Source organism: Hypomesus transpacificus, chromosome 3 (assembly GCF_021917145.1).
Source record: "Hypomesus transpacificus isolate Combined female chromosome 3, fHypTra1, whole genome shotgun sequence".
NCBI classification, from domain to species: Eukaryota; Metazoa; Chordata; class Actinopteri; order Osmeriformes; family Osmeridae; genus Hypomesus; species Hypomesus transpacificus.
Window position 1 is genome coordinate 13,507,114 of NC_061062.1, and position 13,128 is coordinate 13,520,241.

Consider the following 13,128-nt stretch of genomic DNA (forward strand, 5'->3'; position numbering starts at 1 on the left):
AAGGTAGGTCATGACACGGCTCCGAAGTGTTTACTGCATTGGTGTGCTCTGAAGGCTGTCAAAAAGATGTGTATCTTACAGAGATTACATTTACATTTAGTCATTTAGCAGACGCTCTTATCCAGAACAACTTACAGTAAGTACAGGGACATTCTCCCCGAGGCAAATAGGGTGAAGTGCCTTGCCAAAGGACACAACGTCATTCAGCACGGCTGGGAATTGAACCAATAACCTTCTGATTAATAGCCCGACTCCCTAACCGCTCAGCCATCTGACCCCCCAGATGTAATGATGAGCAGTGAAATTATATACAAATCAAAGTGAAGAGTTACTGTGAAGTTAAAATTCTCAAAAATGATCTCACTAAAATGTGTTTTATAAAAGTGCCAGAAAACGACCAATACACATTAGCCAAGGTGATGTCATCTATATGATTCGATAACTACGTAATTATCTTTAGTTATTTACAGTGATCCTGAAAGAGTTTACATAAAAGTTCATAGTCTGACACTATAGTCTCTTCTGCTTTTGCTTGTGAGTTGCTTGTATTTCAGTAACTTATACCTGTCTCCCTGCAGGCCTACTCAATGCATTTTTTCGACCTGTTTCTCAGACCACAAACCACAGATACACACCTGGGGGGAGTGAAGGCTTTATGGAGTGGGATAGTTGAGAGGAAAAGAGGATAGGGGAGTGTAGAAAAGAGGGGAGGGGTGGTGGGGGAGGTGGAAGGAGGGTAGTGGAGAGAATGAAGAAAAGAGAAGTGGGGAAAGATGGATGAGAGGCGAGAAGGAGATGCCGTTTTAATGACTCCCACTCTTAACAGCCCTACTACAGGTACTCCCAGACTTCTCTGCTGACTCAAACATTTGGACCAGATCGCAAGAGATTTCTCCTCTCTGAGGTAATGGAGTCCTAAACCCCAACCAGCACCCCTATTTAGGCAGAATTTGCTCATAAAACCAAATATCCCAGTTATTAGATGATGCAGTGCAAATTAACTGAGGAGGTTGTTTCTGCTGGAGCAACCCAGCTAGCAAAACAATTAAATGTACCTAACACAGAATAGCAGTAATTGTCTTTGTATACAAAAAATATGCTGGCCACAATCTCTAACAGGCATGCAGGTTTCAAGTCTTGTTGCTCTTGTTGGTTAGTTGTAACTGACTTAAAACTATTGTACTTGCTGTGTAATATCTTTTTGTTGCTTGCTTTTTTCTTTTTCCCACAGGTACACCCTTGCACTTTTGAGGTTCATGTTGTTAAATTGTTGTAACTTGTTCAACTACATGCTCTTATGGTTCTTCCCTTTGGGACTTAATTAGTTGTCACAATGTATGCTTCATGTTTTGGCTACCCGCAATGTTTGGGGATATCTCGTTGTTATGATCAGTGACCTATGCACTTTTGTCAACTCTCTTTTGGAAGTCGCTTTGGATAAAAGCGTCTGCTAAATGCATAAAGGTAAATGTAAGTTCTACAACACTACGTGTTTCTTCCTTGTTTTTGTGGGAATCGATTAGTAGCTCTAAGTAGGTGAGGGCTACCCTCCGGTAGAACCACCCTGCCTGCAGAGCCCAAACCGGGCCATCTAGTTGACCTACCACCATCTCACCACAGCAGCAGTGGGTCACTGGGTCTATGGTAATGACCCTGGCAGCCGCCCCCTGTATGTGGACATAATGAAGTACTAATGGAGCACAAACCAACAGCCCCAGAATGAGGCCATAACTGTTTTACTACCTCTGAGGCAAACCCCTCATTAGAGACAAGAAGAGAGTCGTTTCACAGCTCCCCTGGTTAATAGCTTTAACAAGCCTCAGAACAAGCCAAATAAACACATAACTGCACGGTGCTGTGTATGTGTACGTGTGCGTGTGCGTGCAAAACAGTCAAATAGAAAGCAACAGAAAGCACAACACGGGTGAATGGGGCTGAAGGGGATGTTGCAATGCTTTGCAGCTTGCGTTTGGGGTTCCAGGTGTTACTTGGCATTGTGGGTGCCTGAGATGAAACACAGTCCGTGGCAGTTAAAGGTCAGAGCCAGGTCAGGACATCTCCAGATGAGGCAAACACAGATGATGAGGCAGGGAGTAGAGGGGCTGTTACAAACAGGGTCCAGGCTACCTCCCTGCTGACTGTCTCCAGGCAGGGAGGGGGGAGGGTACTGGAGAGAAGGGATAGGCGGGTGGGGGAGGGAGGGGGGGGGGGGGTTACTCAGAAAGCACCCTGGAGACTTGAAGCCACAACAAAAGGCTGTGTCTTTGATTTAAACTACTACAGAGGTAACCTAGTCCCCCTCCACCCTGCAGACACACACCACACACTTTCTCTCTCTCCCCCTCTCCCCCCCTCCCCCAGCCCAGCCTTACCCCCAGGACCTGGCCAGTAAAAAGAGCAGGAGGATCAGCATGATTTACAAGAACTGTGTGTGTGTGTGTGTGTGTGCGTGTGTTTGCGTGTGCGTGTGTGTGTGTGTGTGTGTGCACGCGTGTCTGATATGGGACCAGAGTGGAGAAAAGGGGAAAGAAGTGGAGACTGGAGAGCAGTGGAAGGATGTGGTGTGGAGGGGGGTGCGCTGACAGAGCCCCAGTATGATGGATTGTGGTGGGGTTGGGGAGTCAGTGTTGGGGGGGAGGAAGGAGGTGGGAAGCTTCAAAAGGAAAGCTGATCCAGCTGAGACTCTGATGTGTGTGTGTGAGAGAGAGAGAATGAGAGAGAGCATGTGGGGATCTCGTAACAGAGGGATGTGGGCATGACTTGAGTGGACAGCCATGACAAAGGTCAACTGTTAGCTTTTAACCATGTGTGAGAAAGAGAGGGAGAGAGACGAGGAGGTGTAAACTTTTAAGTTGAGGTTAAATACAGGACTATTAACAAATAAAACCTCACTGCAGGTTCACCACAATGTTGTAGTATTGTAACTACAACATAACCAAGCCTTACACACCAACACATGACGTCAATCTTCGTTACAGTAATGTAGCCAAACAGTGGGCTGCCATGCCCCCAGTCGGCCCTCTCTGCGGGTCCATAGCTGCCCTTCTACGCTGGGCCTAAACTGCAGAGGGCTTGTTTTCCTGAACAGATCCCTTCCAGATGGAGGTCAGAAATCCCAACACTGGAGACAAGTGAAGTGAAACTAGAAACTAAAGAAACAGAGATGGAGATGGAGATAGGAGGTATGAGCCGGGGGGCGGGGGGGATCATGCATATTAACAACCCTCCCCCTCATTTTCAGAGGTGTCTGTCATCCTCTCTTACACCCTAGTCTTCCTCAACCGCCCACTCTTTCACTTCTCCTTGCTCCGTCTCTCTCCTTCAACCCTCTCTGGCCCCCCTCCCAAACAAGAGGAGGTCCTATTTAACTTCATCAACCCCCTCAACTCTGCTTTTCCGTAAGGGGTTAGTGAATCACAACAGGGGCACACACACAGTTTGACATAGCCATACATACATACAGTTGACCCCCTTGGTGACCCCATCTCTGCAAGGCTCCACCCCCCACCACCACCCCCACCCCCCACCACCACCCCCACCACCACCCCCACCCCCCCATATCTGCTCCCCTCCCTGCCTCTGCAGCACAGATGGCAGGCTCTTTCCTATGCTAACAGGAGATTTAGTCATGATTGTTCTAGCCGCCCCTCTGTGTGATGGATGTGCCTCCATGAGAAAGACTTGGTCCGTGTGGTCCATTTACATGTATTAATGAAACCCATAATGAGCTGGGGTGTGCTGGTATTTGCATGCATTCTCTAGCTATTGTGTAAACTGAAAAAGAATGGTGTGTGTTTGGATTCCCCACTGTTGAGATGGGTCACTGATAGCCAGGGTGAAGGGGCAAGTACCGACACACACACACCCAATATGAGGAGTCTGAGGTGTGGTTGTTGCCTTGGGTTGTTGGCAGTTTCAGAGATTGGCCAGTAAAGGGAGAGATGAGGGGGGAGATGGGGGGGGGAAAGGTGAGGGTATTCATAGTGATGCTAATGATAACAGAATTTGCTATTAGCTCAGATTATTCCCAATTCCATTTGAAAATGTGAATCACAATAGACCAAAAGACAGTGGAATTACAACAATGTATTTATATTATGAACCAAATAGTAAAACAAGAACAAAAAGGTTGGAATGAATGTTCATTAAAATATATATTTTTTCATTGAAAAATAAGGAATTTACAGTCTAACACCCACAAGGTGTAAATAACCAAACAATATGTAAATATCTTCTTCTACATTTTACAAATTTCAACATTAACTTGAACTGGAATTGGAATGATCTGGTTACTGACATCTAAGGGCACAGCTGTGCTGTGATAGGGCTGATGACATTCCTCAAAGCATATAGACCTTCTACAAGTTTTGTGCTGCATCTACATCAAAGTTTATTTGTATAAGAGCTTGTTGTCTTTCTGTCCCCAGGCTTCAATCAGACAAGTCTTACTGTTGTGGCTCTGGCCTCCACAACACACTAGGCAAATAAAGACAAAATGGGGAAACTGCATTTTTCTTTTTTTTTCTTTCATAATTATACCAGAAGGGAAATCCCTCTAAATAGCTTTGGGAGGGCCAGCAGTCCTGGCAGTCAGATCAAACGCTCCCTGAGCAGAAGCCTTATAAATATATGCCATTCACCTCAGTTCAAACATCTCCCCTCTCAGCTGCAGGCCCTTGATAGCCCTCCAGGAGCTCTTCCATGCTAAGCACCACCGCCAGGAACAACACACCAAGACCAGTCATGACTCCACATTTCACTCATCTGACAACACAACATGTCCGTTGTCGATTCTTCATAGTACTGTAGATCAAGGTGTGGACCACTACATTGCGTTCTGCAGTTGACCGCGGCCAGCTGTTTGTCCCTCTCCCTACACCGTAGCTCCTGAGGTCTTGCTCTTCCTCAGGTAGACCTCTGAGGTTTCATCTGGAACTAGATGGCTGAACCCAGTCCTGAAGGAGGCCAGCAGGCGCCCTGCACACACAGTAAAGGCAACACAACTTTGGTTAACTACAGCCATGCCAACACTAGAAACAAGGACTTTCTCCACCCAGAGATACAGATTAAACAATCTTGCTTCTCTCTGCTTTGCCTAAGGCTTCAAAACAGCATCTGTTTCAAAGCCAAAGCTTTTTTTTCCTTCTTATCATCAAGAGATTAAACATGCTTTCACTGAAACCAGCGCCTCAGAACTCTGAGCACGCAAACATGCCTTGGTGTTTCAACGTGTCTAAGCGTGAGATATATACAGAAAGGTCTTTCTACTGCTACTGACCTGTCCAGGTCTTCTGCTGGCTGAGGCTGAAGCTGGTGCAATGTGCCTGGGAGGAGCAGAGCAGGGCGGCCTCTCTGGAGCTCTGGACGGACAACAGACAGCCCTGGTGACTGTACGAGCCCCAGCACCTGTAGCCCACATCTCCTGACGTCCTCACGCCCCGCATCACACTATAATCTACAGAGGACAGGAGAAGAGGAACCAGTTAGTCAGAAAATTGGTTGGTTAGTGGTAGACTGAGGGTTTGTCGGTCGGCAGTCAATAGTCTAGTCATAATAGCGGTATGGACTGCGGGGTATAACTCATCTGGTTAGAATTAGCTCTAGCCATGAATTTGACACACACACACACACAGTCAGAACAGAGGTCCACACAGCCACAGTGGTGTGGAGGTGGGAGAGTGTCACATTACGCACACTGGTATTCCTACCAATCTCTACCTAAATGGCCAGGAAGTGTGTGTGTGTGTGTGTGTGTGAGGCATACTAACTAATGGGAGACCAGCACATTTGTGAACCAAACAAGGGGTGGTTCTAGAAGGAGAATGAGGCCTATCATGGATGGAAGACAGGCCTCAGCCACTGACTGGGCCTTAACCAAAACAGAGAGGGGGAGGGAGGAAGGAGATGGGGAGAGAAAGAAAGAGACCCTTTCCTTTTTGGTTTAAATGGATGAATGTATGCATTTTCTTGTTCTGTCCTGTTATCCCTGGCTGACAGGTTGTCATCTGGGTGTAATAAATGGAATCTAATGTTGAGAGAACAGAACCCTCGGAACAGACCAGACAGAAAATCACTTTCAGCTGCCACACATCTGCACTGTGCTCTGCTGTGTGTTGCTGGCAAAGACAAACCTGCTAAATCTAACACTGAACTGAAGTTTTTGCCTTGTCAGAGCACAACATAGCACATCATAGATCTGCAGGGTCACGAGTTATATGGATGGCTGCTGTTCAGCAAGATTAAGCGTACAGTGTACTTTTTTGAGTTGTTTTATGTGTTTGTACTGCACAGCTCCATGTTAGACTGAAACATTCCTTCCTAGCTCCAGACGAAGGCTGCTCAGACCAGTCCACTACTGATTATTTATCCTATTGCTCTGTATAAACATTCCTGCAGCTGGGGCATGGAAAATATCAGAGCAGGAATTCAGCCAGTCATCTCATCATTAATATTTCATAAAGCAGAGTGGAGGGGAGAGGTATGGAGATAGGTAGGGAGGGAGGGAGGGAAGGACGTAGGTAGGTGGGTAGGGAGGGAGGGAGGTAGGGAGGGAGGTAGGTAGGGAGGGAGGTATGGAGGGAGGGAGGTAAGGAGGGAGGGAGGTAAGGAGGGAGGTAAGGAGGGAGGGAGGGAGGGAGGTAGGGAGGGAGGGAGGTATGGAGGGAGGGAGGTATGGAGGGAGGGAGGTATGGAGGGAAGACACTTTTGGCTTCCCTCTGACATCACTTTAAATGAAGCATACAAGCAGTATACACCAACACAGCGCTCATGTATGGGAATATTTCACTGTGTTCTACTACAGTGGACGGTTGAACATGGTTTACCGAAGCCAGGGTTGGTCTAGTACACACCGGAGTCTAGAGGCAGGGGAACTAGAGACCTACCTCTAAGTAAGGCAGGAGGCAGGTTATCAAGGTGTGGCCCAGACTGGTAGAGTTGGAGAACTTCTTCAAAGGCTTCCAGAGTCTTGTTAATACCAGCTTGTAGCTCTCCTGTACAAACATGTATAATGGTTATTTTCATATGCTGATTAGACATTCAAAGTTGACCAGTGATGTCATGTTGCTGTGTCTTTTTCTTCACCTGTGGAGTTCATGATGCGTTCCACCAGGTGTGTGAGGGAAGATGGAGCCTGGTGAGGCAACAGGTAGGTGAAGAAATACCTGGAGGTAGGGAAATACACACACAAACATGTGGGTCAGACAGACAACTGGTAAAAACACACTCTAGGGTGTTGGAGCATGTTGAAAACCTGTCTGAATCTAACCCGAAAGGGTCCCTCCCTCCCTCCTCTCCTTTTTGTTTTTTACAGTAAAGCAGTGTTACCTGTATGCGTTGTAGAGGTTTCTTCTCTCGTTGTGGCCTTCACAGAGGCCTTGGGGGGAGCAGGACAGGTTGAAGGTCCTGAGGGGGAACTGAAGCACACAGTCCTGGTCGCTCCGGCACTCTGGCTCCCTCACGCTAGCGTCATCCAGGTCGGTTAGCTTCAGCTCTCCAGAGACCAGGACAAACTGGCGTGGTTGGAAGTCCAGCAGTACCACAGAACCCAGCGGAGAGACAGACAGGTAGTGGAGCAGACGTGCCAGACCCAGACACACCTGGAGAACAACAAAAACTGTGTTCTAAACAAACCAAGCAATTACAGCATTCAAAAAAGAATCATGTGATGTCCCACATACATATTCAATTACACATACACAACTTTCAGAACATTACTCTATTGGCAGTCATTCTAGCAGTAAGTGCTTTCTTTGAAGTTTGGACACAGTCTAATGCAGCCATCCTTCTTTGTATAGAACTCGTAGAAAGATGAGAGATGAAGTGGAAAAAAAGAGAAAAGTATCAAGTTGGCATGGCAAGAAACAAAATACAGGAGTAGCATCAACCCTGCATTGACAGGGCATAAAATTATTCTGTCACACTGCAAACATAGCTGCAGCATTAGGTAACGCTCTGCTCTTGAAATCACCCAGTGAATTGGAGGAGCTATAAAAGCAGAGTTGGGTGTAACCCAAGCCCTCTGTGGATTAGTGTGTACCGCTGGGTCAAAGACACCAGGCCGGCAGGGAGAAATGATCTTCTGTCCTCTATCACTCTATATAACTACACACCTCCCTAGGCGGCTGCTGAGAGACGCTTTGGAACAGTCAACACTGATCAGCAAGATCAGTGTTGCTATCTTGTGTCTTGATACATGCATGTTAACACGTGCACTACTGTTCAACTATAATGACATCCCTCATTCACTTTCTAACTCCCGCTCTCTTACACACACACACACACACACACACACACACAGGCAGTGTGATTTCAGATACTAGAGGCTTAGCCCGGAGGAGGGGTGTGTGTTCAGATCCCCTTGGCTGCCCCACAGGCATCTGTCCTTCAGTGTATTTGATCAACCTTAGTTAAAATGGATATAGTGCGTGTGTGTTTGGGTCTGTAGTTAATCCACTCCAGGCTCAAAGTGTTGCCCTTCCCCCGCCACAGGTATGCTATAGATGAACAGGACATGGGGACAGTCCTGATAATCTAGCCTTGGATGAGAAAGACAGAGTGAGACAGAGAGAGTGCAAAATGACTAGAAAGAGTTAAAAGGGGTGATGGAGGAGGGATGGATGGTGGCTCCTACCCTGAAGCGTTCCTCCCAAGGGCTCTGCAGTAGCTGGATCATCTGGAGAGGTGAACCCTGTTCTAGAATTGCTGTGATCCTTCTTCCTCCTTCTCCTCCACCACCCTCCTCCTCACAGTGGCCTTGAAGCTGTGGACACAAGTGGGCTGCCATTTAAGTTACAGTGGAATTTGAGTAGAGTACAGTAGTGCTCAGTGTGCTTTATGGAAGTTGCCTGAAGATACAGCAACTGGAGAAGAAGCCTGCTCTTAATTCTATTGTGAGATACAGTTAAAGTATCTGTTTACATTTTTGGCTGCAAGTCTTAAATAATGGTTTGATTGAATAGGATCTTTATAGTTCAGATAGATGCTTCTTGTTGTCAGACACACAAAGGCTTGTTGTGGGACTTTGAGCTGCTGATGACCAACTGGGACAGGGGTCACGAGTGTTTGAATTGAAATTAAATCACTCGATGGGGTATACCCCGCGTGACCCACCCAATGCATCACATTCTATCCGTACATGTTACCAAACCATTGAGCCGTGACCAGGCTATAGTGCCGTTGGGTTACAGTTGAAACATGGTTTTTTTCAACTTACCTTAATTATGTTCCTATGCTGCAATTTTTGCAGCAAAACTATCTCTTTTTTCAGTTTGAAGGACACGAGCTCGTGACAACCCTCTGGGTCTTTGAATTCCTCGAGACATCTGCCCATGTCGGCCCCCTGGTCATTCACAAACTTCAGTGCAACAGGCTGGCCCTCGGATAGAAGCACCTTGAAAACAAGCTTGGTGTAGCCAGACCCCAGGACCTCCACCGCTCTCATTTCCACAAGTTCACTGCAGCCAAGCTCACCGCTATATGGAATAGATCCTTCAGAAACAGCTGCATTCTCGGAATTCCCATTCACTCTTTTAAACGTTGATGAAGGATCCCGCGATCCAGATTCTTCCCAAACCATCTCGTCTTCGTTTAATATTAGAAACGGAAGAATTTCTTTGCGTCTTTCGTTAAGTTCATAAACTAACAAGCTGCGCTGCACAGCCAAGTCCGCATCAAGATTTTCCTTGGTGAACTTTGTGTCACGGGCTTTGGAATGCCAGTTGTTCACTAAAAGTGTTAAAGACATTACGACAAAAGCTAACAACACAGCCGCACAAAGAGGGTTTCCAATCTTCGACATGTCTACCGGTGGAAAGCAGGAGACTCATTGAAAACTGTCATTTCGGTCAGTCAAGTGCTCTGCAGGAGTCGAAGAGGGGCGGTATCTAGGGAGGAGTTTACGGATATTTCACCAATGAAATGTAGCAAGTTTTCTGTGTATGACCCCCGGTTTACAGAGCAACAGGTTTTCTTCACAAATAATATGGCAGCATTTGCCTGTGGCATATATCCTGGAACCAATTTCCATATATTAAAAAACAGTTACTATTTTTTAAAGTTCTCTGTAATATGAAGTCTGTAGAAACAATTTATTTGGATTTCTTCTGAAATTATGTAGTTGTTGATATATATATTTTTTTAACAGTTGAAATTACTTTAGAAAGAATCACTGTTGACGGCTGGCTGGGACTAAGTGTCAGTCACAGCCACAAATAAAAACCAACTGAATACGTTTTGTAGTTTACATGAATAAATGAAAGAAAGACAAGTGATCCAGGCAGAGGAGTCAGGATGTGGTGGATGGGTGCTACAGTCTCAACTGGGCTATCTGGAGCTTTACATTTACATGTAGGTTATGCATTTAGCAAACGCTTTTATCGAAAGCGAATGCCAAAAGAGAGCTTTACAAAAGTGCATAGGTCACTGATCATAACAACGAGATAGCCCCAAACATTGCGGGTAGCCAAAAAATGAAGCATACTCTGTGAAACCAAATAAATGCCAAAGGGAGGAACCATAAGAGCATGTAATTGAACAAGTTACAATTAAACAATTTAACAACGTGAACCTCAAAAAAGTGCGAGGGTGTACCTACGGGGAAAAAAAGCAAGCAGCAAAAATATATTACACAGCAAGTACAGCAGTTTTAAGTCAGTTACAACTAACCAACAAGAGCAACAAGTCTCTCAATAAGAGTCATTGTGATCCTGGAGGAAACATCAGGTCCAGCCAATCATTCCTAAGTACTGTTGTACTCCCGATTTACCTATTCTATCAAAGAGGGGGTGAGACTCACGCATGGAATTACAAGTGACAAGTAGTAGATAGTCAGCTATTGACTGGATTTAAGTGTATGTTGTGTTTAACTGATGTGAAATCGGTGTGTAATTTTGGTGATTGTCTGATGGTCCTAAAATGTGTTTCTTTTTCTCCCAAGCCTCAGTTGAATCTAACTAAATGTTTGTTATTTTCAGTAATATGCTGTTCAAATATGATGCAATTAACAATGGTCAGCATGTGTGAATACGCCATTGCTGCTGTCAGCTATATTTTATTATATTATTGTAACTCACATCAAAATATCCCAAACTATCTTCCCCAAAAAAAAAATTCCAAAAATATTTCTTCCAGAATGAACAATTTAATCATAAATGAACTGTGCTACTCAGGGAGGGAGGGTGTTGGGGTGGGCTAGGGATGGAGTGAGGTAGGGTCTGGTGAAGGGGGTTCAGGGGGTGCTGGAGGGGTGTGGGGTCTGGTGAAGGGGGTTCAGGGGGTGCTGGAGGGGTGTGGGGTCTGGTGAAGGGGGTTCAGGGGGTGCTGGAGGGGTGTGGGGTCTGGTGAAGGGGGTTCAGAGGGGGTGTGTCTTGGTCAGCAGGTGGGACTGATGGTAAGGCACGGAGCAGAAGACCCGGTCTGAGGCCAGCAGAGGGAGGCTACCTCGAGGGTTGGTGATCACAAACCTGTAGGACACACAACTGTTACCTCCACAGAAAACCCTGTCACCAGCACCTGCACCTCATCATGCTCCTGCTGTTCCATCTCTATTGTGTTTTGTTCCACTGTGTTCTATTGTGTTCTAGTGGGTTGTACTGTATCCTCTTGGGTTGTGTGGTCCACACCTCTTCATTAAGCAGTTTGGAGGGTCTATGAGTCGATACAAGCCGAAACAGAGGATCTCCAGAGAGTCTAGAGCATGGATGAACAGGTCTCGGTACAACACACACTGCAGAGAGAGAGAGAGAGAGAGAGAGAGGGAGAGAGAGAGAGAGGGGGGGGGGGGCGTTAGGCTGACAGAGAGACAGGTAGAGTGTGTGTGAGCCTTCGTGTGTGTATGTGGTTGTGTTCTCAGTGTGTGAGTGTTCTCAGTGTGTGTGTGTGTTTGTGTGTTCTCAGTGTGTGTGTTCTCAGTGTGTGTGTGTTCTCAGTGTATGTGTTCTCAGTGTGTGTGTGTTTTCAGTGTGTGTGTTCTCAGTGTGTGTGTGTTCTCAGTGTGTGTGTGTTCTCAGTGTGTGTGTGTTCTCAGTGTGTGTGTTCTCAGTGTGTGTGTGTTCTCAGTGTGTGTGTGTTCTCAGTGTGTGTGTGTTCTCAGTGTGTGTGTGTTCTTCTTCACCTGGAGCTGACTGAGAGGTTGCTCATTCAGGGCCAACTGGGCCAGTTTGGACCTCCGGCGGAGTGCCCAGAGCTGCGGGGTCATGACCCCTTCTTTCAGCTTGTTGTCCCTGATGAGCTGGGCCTCCAGCAGGGGAGTGTCCCCGCCCGTCACCAACGTGGACACCAGCAGGGGAACGTTGGAGTTGAAGTATGTCTGGACACATACACAACACACTCAGCTAGCATCACCTGCTGCTGTATGACAAAGTGACTCAGTCCCTGACTCTAACCCTGACCACAATCCTAATTTGCCAAATAAAATATAAAATGACAGTCTATGAATGTTCAGGTCTGGACTTCCTGGCTGGAGAGTTTTGTATATTGACTGGGTATGGAGCTAAATGTGAGACTGAACCCTGTGTCCATACATCCAGACTGAACCCTGTGTCCATACATCCATACTGAACCCTGTGTCCATACATCCAGACTGAACCCTGTGTCAATACAGACTGATGAGGTCATAGGGATGAACGCAGAGGGATTGCAGGCACTCTAGCCTCCTGGTGACTCACGGCAGCCATGAGGGAGTCCAGCACGTCCACAGAGAAGACCTTCCCCACGGAGAAGTCCTCTGTCAGTGGAAAGCTGTCTTCCTCCTCCAGACCGTCCGTGTCATTCATGAAATTCACGTTCGACGTGTCCCCTAAGGGGTGAGACAGGGTAGGAGGGAGGAGAGGGAGGTGAGACAGGGCTTTGGTAGGACAATGACAGCATGGTTACCGGAGGGTGGGGTGAGAGGCGCAGTACCCAGTTCCGCCAACAGAGGGACAGCCTGTCGGGTCGGGTTTTGGGGGTCAAGTCCCTGGGTGTTCCCGGAAAGGCTTTCTGTGGTCGGGCCCTCTGTCTGCAGGCTGAGGCCGTCCAGGGTGAAGCAGGACAGGAGCGTCTCAGTGTCCCCGGTGGATCCCGTCGCGGTTAGGATCACTGTCCGTGCGCAGCGGGTCACCCCCGCCGCACACAGATCATCCAGACACA

At 47.0% G+C, this 13,128-nt stretch overlaps 1 protein-coding gene across 1 annotated transcript; it reads right to left on the bottom strand.

The window, feature by feature from the left end:
- Nucleotides 1-4,082: 4,082 nt before the first annotated feature.
- On the bottom strand, nt 4,083-9,837 carry pkdccb (protein kinase domain containing, cytoplasmic b). Its single transcript, XM_047016335.1, has 7 exons — nt 9,215-9,837; nt 8,633-8,761; nt 7,327-7,598; nt 7,084-7,163; nt 6,885-6,992; nt 5,279-5,455; nt 4,083-4,977 (listed from the first exon to the last, which is right to left on the bottom strand). The coding sequence occupies exons 1-7, from the start codon at nt 9,797-9,799 to the stop codon at nt 4,874-4,876; spliced, it is 1,455 nt and encodes a 484-aa protein (XP_046872291.1). The 5' UTR covers nt 9,800-9,837; the 3' UTR covers nt 4,083-4,873.
- Between the last annotated feature and the right edge of the window lie 3,291 nt (nt 9,838-13,128).